The sequence below is a fragment of the Lygodium microphyllum genome, chromosome 20 (assembly GCF_053477565.2).
Source record: "Lygodium microphyllum isolate KBCC chromosome 20, Lygodium_microphyllum_v1.1.10, whole genome shotgun sequence".
In the NCBI taxonomy this organism is placed as follows: Eukaryota; Viridiplantae; Streptophyta; class Polypodiopsida; order Schizaeales; family Lygodiaceae; genus Lygodium; species Lygodium microphyllum.
The window spans coordinates 98482376-98507468 of record NC_141154.1 but is presented as its reverse complement, the minus strand read 5'-3'; the positions used below and the strand labels follow the sequence as shown (position 1 = coordinate 98507468).

The 25093-nt window shown below is 42.4% G+C and overlaps 1 protein-coding gene across 3 annotated transcripts in view; it reads right to left on the bottom strand.

Annotated features, from left to right (window-relative positions):
- Positions 1-20067, bottom strand: part of ATRAD17 (RADIATION SENSITIVE 17) — a 40108-nt gene extending 20041 nt beyond the window's left edge. For 2 of the 3 annotated variants that reach the window (XM_087660688.1, XM_087660689.1), the window contains exons 1-3: positions 19794-20066; positions 19644-19701; positions 19464-19550 (exon numbers count right to left, since the gene is read on the bottom strand). In XM_087660688.1, the coding sequence (XP_087516814.1) occupies positions 19464-19550; positions 19644-19701; positions 19794-19886 (238 nt within the window). In that variant the 5' untranslated portion in view covers positions 19887-20066. Of the gene's footprint in view, positions 1-19463; positions 19551-19643; positions 19702-19793 lie in introns of all 3 variants that reach the window. The other variant, XM_087660691.1, reaches the window with a different exon arrangement.
- Positions 20068-25093: the final 5026 nt, after the last annotated feature.

Genomic DNA, 25093 nt, shown 5'->3' with positions numbered 1-25093 from the left:
ACTTCAATGACCTTTTTATGAGAAGGCTTACGCACAAGGTACCAAGTGTCGTTCCGCTCAATCAACTCCAGCTCTTGCTCCATCGCTCGCCGGCAATGATCATGTTGTAAAGCCTCCTTCGCAGAGGTGGGCTCCCGTTCTTGCATGGCACAAGTCATCAAACAATAATTAGTTTACACAGGGTCAGTGTAATGTGCCTAGTTCCTTTAAGAACACCATGCGCCATCTTGCGGCTACCACTCATCAAGAACACCCTCCATCTACACGTCACGAAGAGTGTCGCGTGCCCAACGAGGAGACCGAATCTCTCCTCGCCGCTCTCCATCTACTAAAGTCTCTGGAATGTCCACTAACTCCTAGGGCTAAATCGAAGAGTCCGGCGGCAAAGAACTAAGCTCCTCATCCGAAGAAGAATCCTCAAGAGGCACAGGCTCCAAAGGGACAATTGTTGCCACCCAATTATCTCCTGGATCTCCAAGAACGAGATGCTCCTCACCCTCCTCTGAGGCTGGAACTTCCACAAACCAAACATCACAGCTCGTGTAGACTATGTGACAAGAGGAATATTAAGTGTCAATTGACCACCACCTATACCCCATCCCAGAATGGTTTGGCTGAGTGGATGAATAGAACCATCCAGGAGCGTGTACGCAATATGCTTAGTCATACAGGCCTATCATAGAGCTTTTGGGCTGAGGCAGTCAGTACAGCTGTGCATATCATAAATAGATTACCTTCCAATGGTTTGGGTTTTCAGGTTGCAGAGGAGATATGGATTGGAAAACTTCTGTCTTATGCACATCTACATGTCATTGGATATGAGGCATTCTGCCATGTACCCAAGGACAAGCATAGTAAGCTAGATCCGAAGAGTGTCAAATGCATTTTCCTTGGCTATGGAGATGCAGGTGAAATGGATTACCGCCTCTAGGATCTGCAAACAGGCGCAGAAAGTCATCCGCAGCCATAATGTAGTCTTCCATGAAGACAAGATGCATAGACAGCTTGAGAAGATGGTCGAGATACGTAGGGTTATATTCTAGGAGCAGCCCCGTACTCCAGTACAACCACAGGATCATACAATTGATAACCCTAGGACTACGAGCTATAGCCACAAACACCTATTTTCAAGATGTGAACATAGGCATCACACCCAAATACCCTGAAATAAGAAACATCTGGCTTAGATCCAAAATACACCTCATAAGGTATCATACCAATAACAGTGGAAGTAGAAGATCGATTAAGAATGTGGACTGCAATAGCCATAACCTCAGCCCATAGACACACCGAGATGTCTGTCTATGCTCCATCATACCAATAACAACGGAAGTAGAAGATCGATTAAGAATGTGGACTGCAATAGCCATAACCTCAGCCCATAGACACACCGAGGTGTCTGCCTATGCTCCATCATGGTATGGGCCATCTCGATCACACTGCGATTCTTCTGCTCCAATATGCCATTCTCCAAAGGGGTGTTTGCGTTGGCAAACTCCTGGTGGATACAACAATCTGCACAAAAACGAGCAAGCTCATTAGAAACAAATTCTCTGCACTTATCCGATCATAAGGTCTTCAATTTCCAACCCAATCGGTTCTCCTCAAAGAGTAACCAATCCGTGTAGTGGGAGAAAGCCTCCGACTTCACCTTCAAAAAATAAGCCCATGTCATCCTACTATAATCATCCATAATTAGCATGAAATACAAGCTCCCTTTAAGGGACTCTGTCCTCATCAGTCCACAAAGTTCGGTAGAAACAAGCTCCAAGGGTGCTAAAGACCGCCTCGAAGCCTTGTTCAGAATAACATCAGGAGTTTACTTTCCACGGATACGCGATACACATGACTACTGGTTCACCATAATATCCAACAAACCTCAAACAAGCTATCCTTTAGCCGCCTTCCGAAGGTAATCATAGTTGAGGTGGCCAAACCGAGCATACCAAAGCTCAGATTGTGTCTAAGATGTATGAAGAAGAGAAGTCAAGGCAGAAGAAGACTGCAACTTGTAGATTCCATTCTCCCTATAACCTGAAGCAAGGAGCTATCTTGATCCACGATCAAGAATCTGAAAGAAATCCACATCAAACTCAACCAAGAGGCCAAGGGCACAAATCTTGTCCACCAAAAGCACATGGTATCCCAAGGCCGGCACATAAAGCACCTCGGATGTATGGGCACCACCCTGTCCATCTGGAATAGGATGCATGTTAACCCGTCCCTAAATAGGGATAGAAGAACCATCACCAATGAGAATTTTTCCATGCAAAGGCCATAAATTATCAACACCTACAATTGAAGGAGTCATGTGCCCGGATGCACCACTGTCAACAATCTACTCCCGAGTGTATGGGGCCATCAACGCAACATCAGAGGCCTTCAAGGTCAATATGCCTCAACCACCTCCAAGTGGAAGAAAGCAGCTGATGAGGGAGCAACACGACTTCGGAATCCTTTGAAGATTTCTCGTCCTTCTCCTTTTCTTTCTTCTCCTTGTCAGGGTAGTCCTTCCAGTGATCTGTCTTGCCATAGATGCGACAAGTGGACTTCTTTTCCTTGTCCTTTGATTTGTTCTCTTCTTTTCGATCCTTCCCCTTCTTCTAAGAAGACTGACCTATCAATGCCTCCGATTTAGAAGTTGTTGAGCTCAAAGGGCACAAGGATCGAGACACGTAAGGATTATTAACAACAGAGAGACACACAGAGAGAGAGAGAGAGAGAGAGAGAGCAGAGTTGAGAGTGAGAGTAAGCACGACTTGTGGGTACAATCCAGTGTGTACCTCTTTAGGTTTTTAGATAGATATATATATGAAAGTACAAGTACTAAGGGTATGTTCACAATTGAGCGCATTTAAAAGGCGCGAGGGTCTTTATTCCCAACAACCTCCCACCTGAAGGCAATGTGCCTTAAGAGGAGAAAAGAATCGGCTAAGTCTACGTATATACAAAGCTGAAATACATATATCTATCCAACTCCCATCATCTGTCGGCAATGAGCAAACCGCTCTGCTGGAAGACCCTTCGTAAGAAGGTCTGCAAGATTATCATCTGTATACACTTTGACAAGCTCAATGCTCTTGCTATCAAGTACATCTCTAATAAAGTGGTAATTTACCTGTATGTGCTTCGTCTTTGCATGAAAGATGGGATTCCGTGCTAGCATAATGCACTTTGACTATCACAATGGAGAACAGGTAACTCTGTAACGCGAAGCTCTCCCACCAGACATGATAGCCATAAAGCCTCCTTGCATGCCTCAGTGGCAACCACATACTTTGTCTCGGTAGTAGACAATGCAACACACTTTTGTAGCCTAGAGATCAAAGAGACTGCTCCTCCTGTAAAGGTAAACACATACCCAGAAGTGGACTTTTTGCAGTCTGCATGACCAGCATAGTCTACATCCGTAAAGCCAATGACACATGCCTTCTGCTTTCCAAAGCAAATGCACAACTCCTTAATGCCTTGGTATCTCATAATACCTTTCACTGCTTCCCAATGCTTTTTACTAGGGTTTGCCATGTATCTGCTAACCACTCCTGCTGCAAAGGCGATGTCAGGACATGTAGCAACCGTAGCATACATCAAACTACCAACAGCTAAAGCATATGGTAGCTTGGTCATTTTAGCCTTCTCATCATCAAATGTAGGGCTGTCCTCTGCACTGAGTTCCACATATGGAGGCAATGAAACCCCAATTATCCCCCCCCCCCCCATATTGAAACCCTGCAAAACCTTGGAGGTATATTCCTATTGAGATAAATAGAGTAATCCTTTCAACCTATCTTTGAGTATTCGCATGTCAAGAATGTGATTTGCATCGCCAAGATCCTTCATGTCAAAGCTGCCATGAAGACTTTGCTTAAGTGTATCCAAGGCATGAGTATCCTTGCCAGCAATCAGCATGTCATAAACATGCAAAACCAAGATAATCAAGCTGCCATCTGCTACCTTCTTGGTGTACAAGCAATGATCCACTTAAATTCTATGAAAACCTTGAGACTGCATAAATGTATCAAACTTATGATACCATTCTCTTGGTGCTTGTTTCAGCCCATACAAACTCCTTTTGAATTTACATACCATCTTCTCTTTCCCTTTTTCCACAAACCCTTCAGGCTATTGCATATATATGCCTTCATGCAGATCACCATGTAAGAATGCAGTCTTTACATCCATTTGTATAAGCTCCATATCTTCAGCTACAACCAAGCGCAAAATGGTTCTCAATGTAGTCATCTTGACTACAGGAGAGAAGATCTCATCAAAGTCAACTCCATGTTCCTGCTTGTATCCCTTCGCAACTAATCTTGCTTTGTACTTTGGTGAGGAACCAGAAGTAACCTTCATCTTGTAAACCCACTTGCATGGAAGGGTTGTTTGCCCCTTAGGCAACTGCACCAAGTCCCAAGTGCCATTTTTCTCAAGAGATTCCATCTCTAACAACATGGCTTTACACCATTTCTTGTTGTCTTGTCTGTCCATTGCTTCCTTGAAGCAAGACAATTCACCACAGTCTGTCAACATGACATAATCAACCACATTGTTTATACTAGGAATGAATCTATCAGGTTGTCTAGTAGCCCTAGACGATCTCTTAACCCAATGATCATTGTTTGTTGACTGTTGAGCATTTTCAGCTTGCTATCCTGGCATTTCAGCCTGCAAATCAGCATTAACAGCTTGTTGTCCTGGCTGTTCCTACACATGTAGTGGCTCATTATCATGGGCAATAGCTAGCTAATCATTTCCAGCATTATTTTCTGCATTTACAGATTCATTTACAGCACGTATTTGCTGTTCTACAGCGAGAACATTTTGTTGTCCAAAAGATATTTCTTCCCGGAATACAACCCTATGGACCTCCTCAGTCTTTTTGGGTTGTTTATGCATGCGATCTTCCCGGAAGATAACATCATTGTCGCATACTACTTTCCTTTTCTCAGGATCCCATAATCTATATCCCATTTCCCCCTCATCACCGTATCCTAGAAAAATGCATTTACAAGACTTTGGCTCAAGTTTGCTACCTTTTTCTTTACGAATGTGCACAAAAGCCTCGCAGCCAAACACTTTCACGTGGGCATATGAAGGTGGCTTGCCCAACCATGCTTCCAATTCATATGCTCTGCAATGCCATTTTGGGGTCGATAAAGAGGGGCACTGAGCTCTCTCTTTATCTCTCTACTATCACAAAATGCCTAAAAGGCCTTGGACACATATTTCCCACCATTGTCAAAGCGAAGACAAGTGTCTTATCAGTCTGATTTTCAACCAATGCCAAGAATTTTTTAAACTTGTCAAGCACTTCATCCTTGCTACAAATAGGATAAACCCATACTTTCCGTGTAGCATCATCGACAAAGGTGACAAAATATTTCTTTCCCCCTAAAGATAATCCTGGCATCTAACATACATCAGAAATGTACTAACTCTAGAGAAGATTTCAGCGAAAGAGGCTTTTTATGAGATGTATGTGCATGTTTATCATAAACACAATGATCACAATGCTCAAAATCAGCATGACAAAGACTAGGCAAGTAACCCAAACAAGAGAGCACTTTCATTCCAGTTTGATTCATATGTCCCAACCGGCCATGCCACAAAGAAACACTTGGTTGCTCGGTCACGGCAACGACATGATCATTCACACTAGATACATGGAGAGCATACAAGGTATCACTTTTACAACCTCTGGCAATCACTCTAGATCCCTTATAGATCTTCCGTTTCCCATCACCAAAGGTGGTATGAAACCCATCGTCATTTGGCTGCCCTATGCTAATCAAGCTCTTCTTGAGCTGAGGTACATGCCATACATGCTGAAGTGTGAAGACAGAACCATGCTGAAACTGCAACCGCATGCCAATACCTACAATGACAGATACATAGTTGTCCCCAAGATGGACAACACCATGTCGAACCCCTATATAAGCAAAGAACCACTCACGATGAGGGGTGACATGAAAGGAAGCACCTGAATCGAGAATCCAAGTATGCATGTCATCATCTATATTTGTGAGTAAAGCATGTGCACCAAAGTGTGAAGAGACAAAGAGTACACCATTGTCACTGTCATTATCATGAGTGACTACATTCACCTCTTCAATTTTGACACTGCTCTTCTTAGGCTGGCTCTCTTTCTTCTCTTCCTTGCTATCATCTATCTTCTTACCCTTTCCTTTTTATTTCTTCCATTTGTAGCAGTCATATTTAAAGTGACCCTTCTTGCCACAATGATGGCATTCAACATCTTTGCCACGTGATTTACCGCGTCCCTTGCTATCAGATTTCCCTTTCTACTATAATCTGCCTCTAGTATGCAAAGCACTAGAAGACTTACTGGATGCATTGTTTTGACGATTCATTTCTTCCATGAGTAGAATACTCTCTACATCAGCATACAAAAGAATCACATTAGAATTGCTCATAGCAGTCCTGAATATATCCCAACTCTTTGGCAGAGTGCAATGCAAGAATGTAGCCTTAAATTTTTCATCAATCAAGAACTTTAAGGCAGCCAGCTAGCTGAAAATGGAGTTAAACTCACTCAAGTGAGTAGACATTGTTGTATCCTCTTTCATACGCAAATCCATAAGCTTTTTCAGTCAATACACTTTGCTTGCGGCACTCTTCTGTACATGCAATTCTTCCAGTCAAGTCCAAATAACATATGCAAAGTCCAAACCTTCAATGTTAAACAGCAAGGCATCAGAAATCGATAGCTCGATAGTTGAGCGTGCCAGCTCATTTAACTCATCCCACTCTTCATGTTCCATGTCTGCGGGCATTGCCCCTTTGGCCTTAATCGGCTTTGCCTGCTTCTTCTGCAACACGATATTATAGCATTGTTTTTGCCAAACTACAAAGTTATGTGCTCCTTCAAGCTTCTTAATGTGCATGAGATTACTCCTGTCACTGCTGCCAGCCATGATTTTCAGCCCAAATGTGACCAAAAATTCAGCAAATGCAGGCCCAAACTGTCACAAGTGACCAAGGTACAAAAAAGTAACAACCAGCAATAAATGACCATGTAGAAGCAGAAATTTCAGATCTGTAAGTAAATTTTCAAAATCACCAAACCATGTGCTATAGCACTCCACAACTGATTACAATTGTTCCAAGGGCAAATACATCACATTACATAAGAAGTCCCAAGTTTTAACTGCAATTTCTGTTGTACATGTACCCACGGGTATAAACTTTGACACGCACGGTCAAAAGTGCCAAAATTTTTGTGCTCAAAGCATCAACCATACATCTGCACTGTCTCTAACATGCATAGAACAGGCCAATTTTGCCAAAATAGAGCACTTTCAGCAAAACCCCCAAATTTCACTCACCAATCTGTCCCAATTGCATTAATACATGTTCCCGAAAGCATAAAACAGGCAAAATTAGCCAAATTTCACAAAATTTTGCAAAAGCCCAAATTTCTGGAGTCCAATGTGCACCAATGTCAGCCAATCCAACTCAGTTGAACAAAATTTCACCAATAAAGTAAAAGCCCCAATTTTTATGGGTCCAATGTTGAGAAATCTCACTCAAATGAGTAAAATTTCAATAATTTTGGTGAAGACCCCATTCAAATGCGCACAATGTCTGCAATTTTTGACGCATATGCCTCAATTTTACATAAATAGCACTCAATCTGGAAAAGCCCCAAATTTCTCGGCTTAAATCTGCACAAACCTGTGCACTGTGCTTGCGTGCCCGAACCCTTGGTAGTGGAACACGAATTTTAAAAATTTTTGAAGATAAAAAAAATGTTGGATGACGGGTTCATTGACCCGTTAGGGCTGACAACGCCCGTTCGCACCCGTTAGCTGCCACGTTCATCATCAGTCCTGTAGCCCACCACACACACCATGCAATCTTGTCACGCAAGACAGACGCCCGTCAATCCCGTGGCGCAAACGCCCGTCAGCACCTTGTTGGTCGTCACCACACAAATACAATTATAACTATAACTTTTGAGCATCGTTGATGTGTCAATCTCTGTAAACGCCCCGAACAACGTAGTATGCTTAACAATTATGATATTCGCTTGTTTTCGAGATTTAATATAAAAGAGAATGAACACTTAAAGCTGAAAATGAAAATTACTCACAAAATTATAGCCATGAAAATGTAAAAGTAATGGAGACAAGATTGAGGGTTGAAGATGGGCAACCCCCCCCGAAGGAATGTATTTCTGCTCAACCCAAGTCCCTTAGGGAAGAGCTCAGTTACAATCAACCTGAGAGTGAGAAGAAGTAATTCTCACTCTCACAAGATCATGCAAAGATGTACAAACACACATGCATTATCTATTATGCAATGATAAGAACTGATTTCTTTACAGTATGAGAGAAGAAAAAGGGAAATTCAGCCTTTCTCCATCGTTGATCAGCAGTACATGGACAGGGCTTGCTTCTTATAGCTAAAATGGAAGAAAAAGCTCGAGAAGGAGGTGTTGTGATGAATTTACAGGCTTGTTGTCCTGTAAACAGCAGTGATAGAAGAGGGAATATGGAGGAATTTGATAATGGAGAAGTGGGGGATGATGATGGGGATGGATGGGGCCAGTTTCTGGCTATCTGTGGGTGCTGTACATGAGTTTACAGCAAAGAAAAATGATGTTGAATGAAGAAAAACGAGCTCTTATTTATAGGAGAGGGGAGAGCTAGTACAAAAGGGGAAAGTGGAGTAGCACAAGACAAGTGTCCAGCCACATGTCATGAGATGTGACAAGTGGTGGGACACTTGGAAACTTGTGTGACAAGTGTCTTGACACTTGTCTCTTCTCTATGGCCTTCCTTCTTGGGTTGAATACTGTCAAGAATAGAAACAACCAAATTTAGTAAGCACAGTCAGAGTACAGAACTTACTATTTTTAGAATGACATCCCTATTTTTTAGGACTAGCATTTTTAGGCTAATTCGAGGCTCCTAAAATTTATGGACCTCCTAAAATTTAGGGATCTCCTAGAATCTAGGGACCCCCCCAATATGGGTATCATATGAAAGCTTTTTCCGTGTACATCGCAAAAAATGGTATCCGAATCTTCATGTGACTCCCCTATGCAAAGAAATGTGCATTTCAAGCTTTCAGCCCACACATGCACATTATACAAGCATTTCATGATCATGCCATCTTGTTGATTGTAACTGTCTGTTCTGGTGGATCTAGCCCACACTTCAAGGCATCAATCCTTTCTGTGTGCGAGTCTAACCCTGATATGCGTGAGTTCTAGTCACAGGCGCCCAATCGGGTCATATAGGTGGAAGTGTGAACTATCTTTTCTCTAACCCACCGTGTGGGTCCACCATAACCTATGACCACTCATCAGTGGCCAGCTCCAATGCACTTTTCTTTATATCTAATTAGTGCAAAGAAAATAAATTTAATAAATCATTATATAGACAAATTAATGAAAAAGGATACAAATTCTGTTTCTATAGAGTTGTGACAGCCCTCTGGCTTTTATTCAGCTGTCCTCAGCTGAAAATCTTCTTGATATTGTTGTAGAATATTTGGGTAATCCTTCATGAATTTTTCATCTACCCACTGTGCATCTGTGGTGGGTAGATTCTTGAATTTTAGCAAGAATTTTCGTGTCACAAGGCCACTTCTCGTGGTTCGATCCTTGAGAAACAAAATCTTTTCAGGTTCCAAGAGTTGCTCTGTTTCTTCAACTTCTGGGGGATCTTCAGTAATGGGTTCCTTTGGTTCTGGTCCTATGTAAGGTTTTAGCAAACTTACATGAAAAGCATTGTGTATTTTCCAATGAGTAGGAAGCTCAAGTCGATAAGAAACTTCATTTATTTTCTCAATCACTTTGAAGGGTTCAAAGTATCTACTGGAGAGCTTTGGAAAAGATGAATTTTGACCAGAACCTTGTTTGAGCCTGCTTTTATCAAACTTTAGCAAGACATATTGACCTTTTTCAAAAGCCAAAGGTCTTCTTCGTTTATCTGCTTGCTTCTTTTGTCGCTCTTGCGCAACTTTGATAGTGGCTCGAACTTGATCCATTGTTGTTTTTAAATCTGAAGCAAACTCATCGGCAGCAAAAATCTTATCTTTAGTGCGAATAATTGGAGGAGGAATCACTTTTACCCTGTACTATTTCATTTGGAGCTTTCCCTGTGGATGAGTGCACTGTATTGTTGTAAGCAAACTCCAATAATGGAAGATATTTCTCCCATTGTGACTTATGTTCACTAACATAAGCTTTCAACATATCCAAAAGAGTGAGATTCATCACCTCTGTTTGGCCGTCAGTTTGAGGATGAAAAGCTGAGGAGAACTTTAAAGTGGTTCCCAAATTCTCAAATAAAGCACGCCAAAAGTTACTTGTGAATTTGGAGTCTCTATCTGAAATGATCTCAGAAGGCATACCATGTAATCTGAAGATATGTTGAATGAAAAGTCTTGCAGCTTGTGCGGATTTCAATGTTTTATGACATGGAATAAAATGTGATTGTTTGCTGAATCTATCAATTATGACCCAAATCATATCATGACCTTGAGGTGTTCTTGGAATACCTGAGATGAAATCCATTGTGATAGATTCCCATAGATCTTTGGGCACTGGAAGAGGTTATAACAATCCTGGAATCTTCTGCCTATCATATTTGGATTTTTGGCATACCAGACAAGCCTCAATGAAGTTATGTGTATCTTTTCGTAATGTTGGCCAATAAAAGTAGCGCTCAATTGCACTTAGAGTGGCTGCCCTCCCTCTATGCCCTGCATAAGGGGGTTCATGACTTTCTTTAAGCACCTTTTGTCGAACAGGAAGAGTGACACAAAGGCGATTGTTCATGAGAAGGTAACCGTCTTTGATGGAATAATCTGGATGAGAACCTCCTTGCTGTAAATTTGACCAAATTGCTACAAAATCAGTATCTTCATCATAAGTATTTTTCATCGTTTGAAAATCTTCATGATGAGCCACTGTAATAGTTGCAATGCGAGGCACTCTAGAAAGTGCATCAGCAACTACATTTTGTTTCCCGGGAGTGTTCATAATTTGAAAATGAAACATAGACAAGAAATTTTCCCATCTTGCATGTTTCTCCTGCAAATGCTTTTGAGTCTTGAAATACTTCAAGCTTTGATGATCGGTTTTAATAAGGAATTCATTGCCTAAAAGATAATGTTTCCATATCTTTAAAGCATGAACCACTGCTAAGAGCTCCTTTTCATAAATGTCATACCTTTTCTCTACATCATTTAGACGGCGGCTTTCAAAGGCTACGGCATGGCCTTCTTGATTTAGCACTGCACCAATACAATCACCGCAAGCATCTGCTTCCACCACAAATGGTTTTACCAAATCTGGAATGATAAGAACAGGTCCAGAAGTAAGAGCTGTTTTCAGCCTTGTGAAGGCTGCCTTCTCTTTTTCCTTCCATTGGAAAGAGATCTTCTTCTTTGTAAGGTCATGAAGTGGAGAAGCCATATGTGCAAAATGCTTGATGAAGCGGCGGTAATAAGAACATAAGCCAAGAAACGATCGCACCTCATATACATCACGAAGATGAGGCCATTCTTGGATTATCCTGATCTTTTCAGGATCCATCTGAATCCCTTCAGAAGAGATGACATGCCCAAGGTAATTTATTTTATGCATGAAAAATTCACTCTTTTTACCATTTACCAAGAGTTGATTTTGTTGTAGTAATCGTAGAACAATTTCCAAGTGTTGATGATGCTCCTCTTCATTCTTGCTAAAGACAAGAATATCATCAAAGAAAGTACCGACATATTGTCGATGCTCTCTAAAGATGCGCTCCATCATTCGATTAAAGGTGGCTGGTGCATTGGTTAATCCGAAAGGAACCACCAAGAATTCATAAAGACCGTATGAAGTGCGGAAAGCAGTTTTGTGTACATCTTGTGGTATTACCCTAATTTGATGGTAACCACTCTTTAGATCAATGCGGCTGAAAACCTTTGAGCCTCCTAGACGATCCAAAATGTCGTCAATTCTGGGAATAGGAAACCGATTCTTCACAGTGATTTTGTTGAGGGCTCGATAATCAATGCACATCCTGAATGTGCCATCTTTCTTTTGAACAAGAAGAACCGGTGAACAAAATGGTGAGCTACTTGGCCTAATTAGCCCACGGTTGAGTAGGTCTTCGACTTGCTTTTTGATTTCTTCTTGTTGAGGACGGCTCACACGGTATGGTGCTATATTAGGAGGAGAACTGCCCGGGATAATATCAATATGATGGTCTTCTGGCCTTTCTGGGGGAAGCTGATAAGGAAGATCTTCCAAAAAACAATCTTTATACTTTTCCAAGAGCTGAAGTTGCTTTTGGTTTTCAGCATTCATATTATCTTTTACATCAGTGACATAAAGTAGACAACATTGAACACAATCCTTAATTGCTCTAGAGACTTGCATATGGCTTACCATAGGTATGGTGTCTCCAGAAACTCCAGCTTGGATCTCGTACTTCTTGCCTTTGTTGGTGAGTTCTACCTTCTTTTTCTGAGAGAAGATGGTTGAATCTACTCTATGATTCCAGGGCATGCCAAGAATCACATCGCAACCATCAAGGTCTCCGATACAGAAGGTATCTTCGTCACTGTAGCCTTGAATTTGAAACTTGAGCTTGCCAATGTAGGGTATCACAGTCTTCATTGTGTCACCTTCATCAACATTTAAAGCTTGGCGAACTTCTACCGGAGTGTCCATCTCTTCATTCTTTAATCCAAGCTCTTTAGCTAATTGCAAGGAAATAATATTTTCATTCGCCCCAAGATCTATCAAGAATAGTGCTTGCTTACCTTGCAACTGTCCCCAAGCTCTTAATAATTTGCGCGTCTCTGGAGTGTGAGTTGTGTTTGCAACTACATCACTGATAGCATTGATTTTCACTGGCGACTTAGGCTTGTTGTCAGAAACCTTGCTTTGTCCCTTGTTTGGACATTGCTTCGCTATGTGGCCTGTTTGTCCACATTTAAAGCACTTCCCTTCTTTCATGAAGCGTTGCTTTTCTTCTTCGGAAAGTTGCTTTGCTTGTGGGTATAGATTGGAGCGAAATTGAGGAGCATTAGGAGGTGCATAGGGCTTCATCTTCTTTTGATTTGATGGCTGCTTTTGCCGCTGTTTTTGTCCTTCATTTGGGGTTGAATACTCCTCATCATCAGCTACTCTCTTCTTATCATTCTTTTGGAATGATTTGTTGCCATTGTGCTCCATTTTCCATGTCTCAGCATGGTCAATGAGTTCCCTGAGACTAGAACAATGATAATGATTAAGAGCAGTACGAAGTTTAAAATGCAAACCTCCTTGAAACTTCCTAAGCTTTTCCGAACTGCTGATCTTCTTGAAATATTGGACCTTCAAAAGTAGCTCCCAAAATCTCTTGGTATAGTCACCAAGTGACTCATTTTTCCTTTGCCAAAGCTGATCCCATTCCATTTTTACATCTCTTTTGAAATGAACAGGAAGAAATTGGCTTTGTATCAGGCGAACAAAGGACCGCCATGATTTTGGGGCAGCATGATTATATTCCAACCCCGTCCACCAAGTATGGGCTAAGTCGGTTAAATGTAAAGCTGCAAACTTAATCTTTTCTTTTTCTTTATACTTGTCACGACCATACAAAATTTGAAATTGACGAATAAACTTCAGAAGAAGATCAGGATTTCGGGAACCATCATACATACTGAACTTGATCTTCTTTTCAAGTTGAGATAGTGACTTAGTCTTCTTCTTCTTCTTATGTCTTCGTCCATGCTCAGATCTTGAGGTTGAAGATGATGAAGTGCTTGATGGGGATGAAGATGGAGACGAGGGTGAAGAATGTCGACGCCTTTGACGATGATGAGGTCTTCCACGAGAAGGGTGTGACTCTTCATTACTAGAAGAGGATCCATCAGAATAGGCGCCAGATGACTTTGAAGAAGAGGATGAGCTTCGACGCGATCTCTTTCTTTGTCTTGAAGTAGAATGGGACTGCCTCTTAGAAGTAGTTGGACTTCTTGATCGGCTCCTTTCATTGGTATGGCTTTGTCTTCTTGAAGTAGATGGGCTTCTTTCCTTGAATTCTTTGGGATTCTCAATTTTTTCTAGTTTGAGAAGTTGCTCACGAATTTGCTGATTCTCCTCTCTAAGACTTTGAATGGCTTGAAGGATAGCACTCGATTGATCCATTGAGACTAAAGAAAAAAAATATGCTCAAGCACTCAATGCAAGGGCTGAAAACAAACAAACTTATAGTTGTAAGCACTACCAGTGTTGGGGGTGAGGACCGAGCCAAAGCTCCGATACCACTGTAAACGCCCCGAACAACGTAGTATGCTTAACAATTATGATATTCACTTGTTTTTGAGATTTAATATAAAAGAGAATGAACACTTAAAGCTAAAAATGAAAATTACTCACAAAATTATAGCCATGAAAATGTAAAAGTAATGGAGACAAGATTGAGGGTTGAAGATGGGCAACCCCCCCCCAAAGGAATGTATTTCTGCTCAACCCAAGTCCCTTAGGGAAGAGCTCAGTTACAATCAACCTGAGAGTGAGAAGAAGTAATTCTCACTCTCACAAGATCATGCAAAGATGTACAAACACACACGCATTATCTATTATGCAATGATAAGAACTGATTTCTTTACAGTATGAGAGAAGAAAAAGGGAAATTCAGCCTTTCTCCATTGTTGATCAGCAGTACATGGATAGGGCTTGCTTCTTATAGCTAAAATGGAAGAAAAAGCTCGAGAAGGAGGTGTTGTGATGAATTTACAGGCTTGTTGTCCTGTAAACAACAGTGATAGAAGAGGGAATATGGAGGAATTTGATAATGGAGAAGTGGGGGATGATGATGGGGATGGATGGGGCCAATTTCTGGCTATCTGTGGGTGCTGTACATGAGTTTACAGCAAAGAAAAATTATGTTGAATGAAGAAAAACGAGCTCTTATTTATAGGAGAGGGGAGAGCTAGTACAAAAGGGGAAAGTGGAGTAGCACAAGACAAGTGTCCAACCACATGTCATGAGATGTGACAAGTGGTGGGACACTTGGAAACTTGTGTGACAAGCGTCTTGACACTTGTCTCTTCTCTATGGCCTTCCTTTTTGGGTTGAATACTGTCAAGAATAGAAACAACCAAATTTAGTAAGCACAGTCAGAGTACAGAACTTACTATTTTTAGAATGACATCCCTATTTTTTAGGACTAGCATTTTTAGGCTAATTCGAGGCTCCTAAAATTTAGGGACCTCCTAAAATTTAGGGATCTCCTAGAATTTAGGGACCCCCCCAATATGGGTATCATATGAAAGCTTTTTCCGTGTACATCGCAAAAAATGGTATCCGAATCTTCATGTGACTCCCCTATGCAAAGAAATGTGCATTTCCAGCTTTCAGCCCACACATGCACATTATACAAGCATTTCATGATCATGCCATCTTGTTGATTGTAACTGTCTGTTCTGGTGGATCTAGCCCACACTTCAAGGCATCAATCCTTTCTGTGTGCGAGTCTAATCCTGATATACGTGAGTTCTAGTCACAGGCGCCCAATCGGGTCATATAGGTGGAAGTGTGAACTATCTTTTCTCTAACCCACCGTGTGGGTCCACCATAACCTGTGACCACTCATCAGTGGCCAGCTCCAATGCACTTTTCTTTATATCTAATTAGTGCAAAGAAAATAAATTTAATAAATCATTATATAGACAAATTAATGAAAAAGGATACAAATTCTGTTTCTATAGAGTTGTGACAATCTCAGTTTCCAAAATGATAATAGCTTGATTCCTATGTGGGCATATATGATGAAACATATTTTAGTTGCCAAACAGCTTCGCAGATATGTATCTCATTCCAATGTTAGGCTTGCAAGCCCCACTACACAAAATGCTATAGGTTCATCTAGTTCATCCACTATCAACAATGGATCTTCCGCACCAATCTCTACTATACCTCCCACTGCTGATCAATTGAGATGGGATGGATGTTATGCCTAAGCACATGCTTTGATTGCACTCTCATGCAAAAGGTAAGTTATCCCATATATTCAGTCATGCACAACGGCCAAGGATACTTGGGATAAACTTGCCTCATTATATCATGTGTGCAATGTGGCTTGTGTAGCCTATTTGCGCAAGCAACTTGAGATGGAACACATGACAAAGGATGATTCCGTGAATGTCGATAGCTTGAGATGAAACACATGACAAAGGTGAATGCCTACAACTTGAGATGAAACATATAACAGCTTATAGCTCGTGTAGCTATTTATACAAAATAGCTTGAGATGGAACATATTACAAGGGGTGATTCAGTGAATGCCTTCATCACACCTATCAAGGACATAATGGAGCAACTTGCAAATATTAATGAGATAATTCTTGATGCTTCTCTTGTTTCTACAGTCTTGGTTGGCCTACCTAACACTTATCAAAGTTTCGCCACTACACTTCGCTTACTTGCAAAAAGAGATGTTGATACATACACATTTGATGTGTTGGTATCATTGTTATTACAAGAAGAGCAATCATGGTAATCACTCTAACATAAGTATGAAAAATCAAGCACTTGTTGTTAGCAATCATGCCTTGTCATCTCCTACCTATGAGCCTTAATTTGAGTCAAATGAGGACTTTAGGAGCTCTAACCTGACTATCACTTGTTTTGACAAAGGAGATGGCTCATTCTAGAGTACTCAGTTTATTGCCTTTCAGTGCATTTTCTCCTCCAGTCGAGATTTTGTGTGCATTTCTCGAGCACTTACTACTTTTCACAATCTACCTACACTTGTCGGATATTGTCAATGTCATCTAGGATTTTTCCAATGTCACTCCTATTTTTTGAGCATTTTATTCATCATCGACCAACATTTATTGCTGGTCAAGCAACATTTATGGCTTCCCCTAATACAATTGGGCATATTTGGCTATATATAGCCTACCACTCCCATCATTCATTCATCTTTCCTAGCAAGTTCACCCTCCAACTCCGTCATCTTCCTCCTTCCCTAGCAAGTGCATACTCCAACTCCGTCATCCTCCTCCGTCTAAAATGCTACCGTCATCATCAGCCTGATCTAGTGCCCTCACTAATGTTGTGGGCTATATGCAAGGACAGATCAGTCTCCTTACACTTTCCCATTTGTATGAATATTCTTTCTTGTTCAGTGCAGATATCATTCTTCTTTCCTTGCAATCTATCTCTTTGTTCCTTTGTCCCTGTGTTTCCATACCTTTCCATTGCACACTCTCACATGGTATCAAAGCATGTTATCATTTCCTAAGAGAGACACAGAGCTGATTTCTCATGGAGGAAACCACCACAAACTACCACGCAGCCTTGCCACATCAACATTTTGTTAAAAACGCAACTTTCTTCTTGAAGGCAACAACCTCTTTGTGCAAGCGATAGTATTTCTCTCCTAGGTGGACCCTCTACATCAACTTGTGATCTTGTAGTCATTTCCTCTTGTTTCGAGGCTATCTACCGCTAAAACGTAAATTTCTTGTGGGTGTCCTATAGGATTTTGAAGATGTCTTACCACCAATTTTGCGGCTTTGATGTTGCACATGAGGAGCTTTCTCAACACTCCTCTAAATGGCAGCAAGATTATCACGTGGATCGTGAAGAACGAAGGTCACCTAGCTCGTTTGTTCAAGAACCCTCTCCTCCCCGTACTCTCCATGTCTCACAAAAGGCCCGTTCTATTGGCCTTCATATGCCATTCCTAGCACCCTCTATACAAGTTCCCGTACTCCCTTCTCTACCCAAAGAGGACCGGCTTAATGGTTCAAACTACTCGCTTTGGTCGTGTAAATTCAAGTGTATCCTTGATACCTTCAATCTTTAAGAGTTTGTTACCCACCCAATTCCCCATCCAGTGGAGCATCCCACAGTTGGATCATCGATGGATCATGTGGCCTTATGGAATCGGCTCAACTCTAGAGCCCAATCTTTCCTCTTTCTGAGCTTACAAGATTTTGTTCCAATGCATGCGCACAAGTTGCGAAAAGCAATGGAAGTGTGAACAAAGCTTGCTTCTTTGTACCATCAAAAGACATTTGCCCACCTGATTACTCTTGAGAAGAAATTACATATGCTCGTTGTTGGTGATTCTCCTTTGAAGGATATAATGGATAAGCTTGTGTCCCTTGCCAGGATGATCCTTTTAAAGGATATGGCTATGATTCTTTTAACTCATCTGCCATCTCCCCAGTTTTATGCCTTCTACACTAGCCTTCTTACATCAAGGACCTCTGAGAAGCTTCTATGGAAGGAGCTTATCTCACTTGTTTTGAAGCATGACGAGCATCCCAAAGAGGTTGCCAATGGATCCACCTCCACCAAAGCTTTTGTTGCAGGTTCAATAGAGGTGAAAAAGAAGAAAGAAAATTCAAAGGCTAAAAAACAAGAGAGTTCTTTAAGCTCTGACTCCAACTCGAAGCCTACATGCCCATATTGTGTCAAGGGGACACATCCAAAGGAAAAATGTTAGAAAAAGTACCCTCACCTTCATCCAAGAGCGGAGGATAGAGCTAAAACATCCAAGCCTTCTACCTCTACTCCAACGATTACCCATGAGTCAATGTTCCTTCATATTGTTGAGTTGAAGGAGCCTTCTTCAATGGTTGCCCAGTCTTCTAAGAGACCTTGGTTGGTTGATAGTGAAGCTTCTAGTCATATGACTCCACAAGGTAATTTGTTGCAGAATCTCCACCCTTTTGAGGGTTAAATCACTATTGGTGACATTGTACCAGCACCTATTTGTGGTGTTGGCACTTTGCCTTTGTTTCCCAATCACACTTCGAGCTCCCTTTCACAATCCCTTTATGTTCTGGACTGAGACTTTCCACTCCTCTCAGTTTATGGCCTCACTAGGCTTGGTACCCGAGTTATCTTTGCCGAGCAGGCCATCTGTATTGAGGATTCTTCTATAGGGACTGTTATTGCGACAAGTTAGCAAGAGATTAGGCCTTACAAGCTCCATTCTCCTTCTCTTATGCAAGGCTCTCTGAGGCAATTGTCTATTGCTACACCCATTTCCACTTGTGCACCATTATTCCACTTCCCATCCCCCACCCCCTCCTCCGGAGATTCCCTCGTACCCCCCATTCCTTTCAAAGGGAGATGATCTGCTAGTTTTATTTCTTTAAGTAATTATGTTGTGCTCTTGCCATAGGTCTTTACATTTTATTCATTCCATTGACATATTTTGATTGTACTCTTTGATGAGACATCATTGCACTTGTACTATATGCTTAGGTCGCATAGGCTACTTTGGCCTTTTGCTGACATAATATTCTCTCTCTCTCTCTCTCTCTCTCTCTCTCTCTCTCTCAGCATTGCAAGTGTAAATCTCTTTCTAGCACACCATGCATGCAAACAGATATTGAGCTGACCTCACCTAACTGCTTTAGCTGACCTCACCTGAAAGTTAGTGCTTTTGGTGTTTTAATAATCAATTTAAAACTTAGCGTGAAAGTACCAGAAATATTCCAGAAGTCTATCGTCTTATTGGACTGATGTGTAACGCCTCGGCGTGACTCAGTAACAGATAAATTCTTCTTCTTTTCTGCAAAGACATCAAAGAAGGAATTAAAACAGAGAGGCCAAGGGGCAAAATCGGACCTAGTTCAATTTTCTATAAAGTGGAGAAGGCGAATACTTGAAACGCTGAGTTGTTTATTTCGCTTAGGCGCATCGGTAGGGACCAGTGTCTCATCCTGTACGACCAAAACAGGCGGTAAAAATGTTCAGTAAGAAGGACGACAAACGTTTGCAAGCTCCAAAAGGACAGTATGTTGCGCGCATGCACCTGTGGAGGAAAGGAACTGCAAGTGGCGACGCCATGGTCGTCGTCTCCTTCATCGTCCGACAGAACGACTAGATGCCTAATGCGTTTCGACATGGAGGCAGGCGCCAGATCACCGGCAGCAGGAGGGCTGCAGTCCGACGGCCGCTGGGAGAAACCTGCCGCGCAGAATGAGGGCCAACCGGTGGAGCTCGCCTTCTAGATTCTGCCGAACGGCGGCACCAACACTCAACTCGTGCCAATGAGAAAACACCACCTGGAAAGGCCCGAGCTTCTTTGCCTAAATTCTCCTATTTAGCTTTAGCTAAAATCCCTTCACAAGCTCCGGGAAGCTTGCGGTCTTTTTCTAATAAGACAATGAAGTACTATGTAGGTCCCTCGATCTCTTCCATGGACGAGCAACGGGAGACCCTCATGTGCTTAGGCCGGATACACATTGGGCTGTGGATGGACGTAGGGTGGAAAAAGAGGTGTCCGCTGTCTTATGTGTCAAAAGGCCATTGGGCCCGATTTTTGCAGGTGGCGGATACTTCTAGGCGAGGGATCTTCCCCGTCCCAAAATTCGGGCGTACCCAATGTACAAGACAACAACACTTTTCTCCAAAAAAGTGACCTGTGAGACTAATAGGAATTGAACCCCCACCAATCCCCTCGCACCTCTCATTCATTAGCAATGGGCCAACATCCTTTTCGTGATATTCATGGGCGTAGTTTAGTGTGTAAACAAAGTAATGGACAGCTTGCATCTCCTGTCCGTCCCGGCCTTAGGCCAGTTACACACCACATGGCATACACTCACTTTGTAAGTTATCAAAACATTTATTTAAGGGTTAGGCATTCGTAGTCCTTTACACATTGGAGAGAACATGACCAGTTATTTACCTACTAAACAAGTGAACTCCCCCGCCCACTTTTAAACAAGGAATCTTACCTGCCCACTTTGTAAAGTGACGGACAAGGGTGCACTTTTTGTATTTACGATCAATTTAAAAATTTATCAGTTTATTATTTTTTATTTTTTTATAAACTATGTCAGTTTGGTGTGTAAAGGTATGACGCCCATGTCCGCGCCCAATTTCAAAAAGTGCATGCCCACACTCTAGGAAGGGCTTGGCCGTTTGTCACTTGGTATGTAACTAGCCTAAGGGTCCCTATGTCTTGAGGGGTGTGGATGTGCTTGTTTTTGCCTTTGTGTGTGTATCACTTTTCCCTCTTTTGGCCCAAGGTTGACCCTAGCATCATTTAATTTGAAAAGAAAAAGCTTGAAATTTATAAGACGGTTTTTTAATTTTTGAATCTTTGGCCATTGGCCCTACTCTTAAGAGAAGGGCCATACTATTCAAGTTACTTGTCCAATTTCCTTTGCAAAAGTCAAGAGGGCAGTTTCAAAATTCTAGGAGGTTGTGGAATTACACATGGCAATTCTGATATTCTTTTGAAGGTTCCTAAATAAGTAATAGGAAGAAGTATAATCTTTGTTTTTCTCTCAAGTCTTTTGTTGTTCAACTTTAGGGTAAAAAGTAGAGAGTGGAGGAAGAGAGACCTCTTCGTGTGTTTTGAGAGTAAGGAAGACTCTGAGAGAGAAAGAGAGAGAGAGAGAGAGAGAGAGAGAGAGAGATTGCATCCACTACAAGATATAGACCTTGTACCGACGTTTAAAGCGACGAAAATACAAACAACAAAATTTGCCCCCATCGTCGCAAAAGCGTCGTTATTGACGACGCCATAGAAACGTCGCTATATGCGTCACTATTTAACCAGTAAAGTTGCGACGTGAGCAGTAAATTTGCGACGCAAATAGCGACGGTAACAAGGAAAAAAATTTGTGGCAGGGCAGATATAGCACTGTGTGCTGTATGAGAGCCATACAAAATAGTTTCTGCACTGTTGCATACAAAGTGCTTGCAAACAAAAAGAATGTATACTGAAATCATAAAACTGATATATGAAATAAATACATGATTGCATAAAATGCGATTGGTACAATCATGAAATGATATCACTAATACATAGAAAATGTCTACATAGATCAGGCGACTAAAAACTAAAGGTGTGTGAGCTCTAAGGATCCAAGGTCGAGCTAGAAATCCTCATCCCCCGAAAGCTCGTCCCGCCGCAAAGGAGCATCAAACGGATTCTGCAGAAAAAGAAACAACATATCAATCCACCATACAATTATGCATTCAAATATCTCATGGTAACTACGGACAAGAAAGATGAGTGACTTACAAGGCCGCCGCGTCTATACAATCGGTCGATCAATGCCCTGAGACTGTGCCTCTCTGCATATCGAGTCTCAAGGCCTTGCGGATCGCAATTTGTAATGGAGTGTTGCAAAGAAAACAAAATGCTAACTGTTAGAAACATGATTGTCAGTACAAAGAATATTTCAAAAAAAGCAAATAAGCAAAACAAAAGAGAAACTTACAAAGTCCTCCAAATATGTCATGTGGCCGCCACTCCCAAGATGATGCACCGCTCCGGCCTCGATTCGTGCCCTCACCGCCTCCCATTGCTGACTCCAACATCCTGGTGAATCTATAGCCTCCTCCCTCAGTCGACGCCAGTCGTCTGCATCTAACCACTCGAGCTTTGGAGCCCCACTCTTGATTGCCTTGCGTGCGTCGGATCGTCTATGTGACATGTATGCATCTAACCACTCGGGCTTTGGAGCCCCACTCTTGATTGCCTTGCGTGTGTCGGATCGTCTATGTGACATGTATGCACGCATGCAATCCATCATCCAGCCCGTAGAGAATCTATCTACTACGGCTGGCACCGGAAACTCCTCGTGCAAGGATGCTACTATGTAGTCCTTGCTCCCCTCTGGTATGTTCCTCCAATGATCCAGGACGTTGTGCCGAAAAACTTGTTGGCACAACTCCCTCATGCAAGCCATCACCCTCCTCCCCTCATCATTCATGATGATGGCTCATGACCTACTATCCACTAGGTATCCATAACCCCTAGGAGTCTGCCTAAGATGGGCCCTCTCCCATCTCCATCCACGCTCCTGGGCATATCCAGGAGACCCCTGTACATCCGTTGTACCGACGGGGGTACCCTCTCCCGGAGTGCCACTCAAAGGGGTGCCACCAAAGGGGGTGTCACCAAAAGGAGTGCCACCAAAAGGCGTGCCACTTGCTGACGGCTGCGCAAAAGCCGGAGTAACTGGAGTAGACGTCCCCACAGGTGTGACAAATCCTGGAGGTGACGCAGCTCCAGCTGAACGACGAGACAGAGACACCACGTCCGTGTCTCCACAGCAGCACCCCCCTGATCCTCCTGCAATCCCTCCCTCTGGCCCAAGTCGTGAGCGTCGAGATCGTTTGCTCGAAGCTGAAGCATATGATCGCGCTGAAGTAGATCTAGCAGAGCGCCCTAACGAAGAACGAGACAGCTCCTAGTCTGCCATCTCTCTGAATCTCGCGAGCTGATCTGGAGACATGCGTGCCATCATGTCCTGAAACTCCTCATCGCTCATCCCTCGACTCATCCTGAAAATGTCACCTACACAGATAAAAAATGATGTTAGAATAATCAATTTAAACTATACAAAGCACATTAATATAAATCATTTTTGAAAAATCCTTCTTAAAATGCATATCTTATGTACCTTTATAGAAGATCTAAACAACGAATTGAGTAATATAATTCTCTAAGAATGAATTATTCTATGGTCCCATGTTAATCTCCTGACACAACTCTGCATACACTGGAAGGTCGATAGACATGTCACCATAAAAGAACGAGTCTGTATTTCCATCATTGTTAGCCGATGCGGGCTCCAAGCTTGCGGTGGCCTCCACCCCTTGTAATATCGACCCCTCTATTTGCATATATTCTTCATCTATGCCTGGAATATCGCTTTGATCATATACTCTCGCACCTCGAGAAGTTGAAGGTATAACATACCACCATCGAGGTTGTCGGGGGTTTGGATAGAAGATTACATGTTCACAAACACTTACAAAGCGAGTTCAAACCATTGTGACATAAACCATGTCGTATTACAATTAGCAAGCAAATGACTCTTTGCTCCTATTCACAATGGGCCGGCAACACAAAGGTGTCGCGCAAATCTGTCCATTTTTTTTCTGAATCTATTTCGAGAAATCCAGATGGACCTCATCGAACTGTTGCCCCAGCTCCTCCAAGTACCACTTTGAACCACTGCACATCGAATAGTATCATGGAGAAGCTACAGTAATCCACCGTAATAATACTTTTTAAGTTCCCAAAATACTCCATCTCATCCACAACCGTGTTCGGATCCGTTGCTCGTCGCCGGCTCTCTTGCTCAAACCTTGCCATGACACCACAGTCCATTGTGGAGCGCATTTTATCAATACGCTCCACGCGAAAATGTCATCCGCGCGACCACGCTGCACTATATATTTTGTACTGTACATTGAAACACTCAAATTAGATATAGCAAGCAAATTTAGATACGACACATTCTAAACCCCTCATTACCTTTGGACTACATTTCCTCGAGAACTCCCACTCCTCCATTGAGACCTCTGTCCCTTTGCTGGATGCTGCGGTCAAGGCTCCATGCAACCATCATGTTGACATAAACCGCGGCATCTCCTCCATGCCTTCGGGATATCGAATCGGTCGTTGACCCGTACTGCGTCGGAATTCAGCTCGCGCTTCCTCACAATCTTGCCTTGCAATTTGGTACTTGGCGAGCCACGTCTCCATGGAGGCATGGTGCAACATACAAAAGCGATTCACCTTCTCTTCCATTGAGGCACCCATTCTTTTTTCTACCCCATTTTCAACCACCACATCTCCAGTCAGCCTATCATCGTCCTTCAGCGTCCATGGCATTTCATTGTCTGGTTCCACCGTTGGTAGCCATTGTGAGATATGCACTAACGCCTCTGACACCAACCAACCTTCCGCCATGCTACCTTCTGGACGAGCTCGTTGTCGCACAAAGCCTTTCAGGGTTTTCATGAAGCGCTCCAGGAAGAACATCCATTGCGTATGGACAGGTCCAGCAATCTCCACTTGCTCCACAAGATGCACAAGAAGGTGAACTTGTATCGTGAGCATGCTAGTGGGCAGGTATTTCTCAAAGAGACAGACTGTCTCAACTGCTCTCTGCCTTGCGGATTCAATAGAGGACGTCTTAATCTCTTTTTGTGAGATCCATTGCACCAAAGTCGACAACTTGTAAATGGCTCCACAAATTTCTGGAGCAAGGCATCCTGCGATCGCGATCGTAGGACAAACTGCCACAAATGAGAAAGCATTATGAATAATGGTCACTTTTCAAATTGCAAAATGTCCAC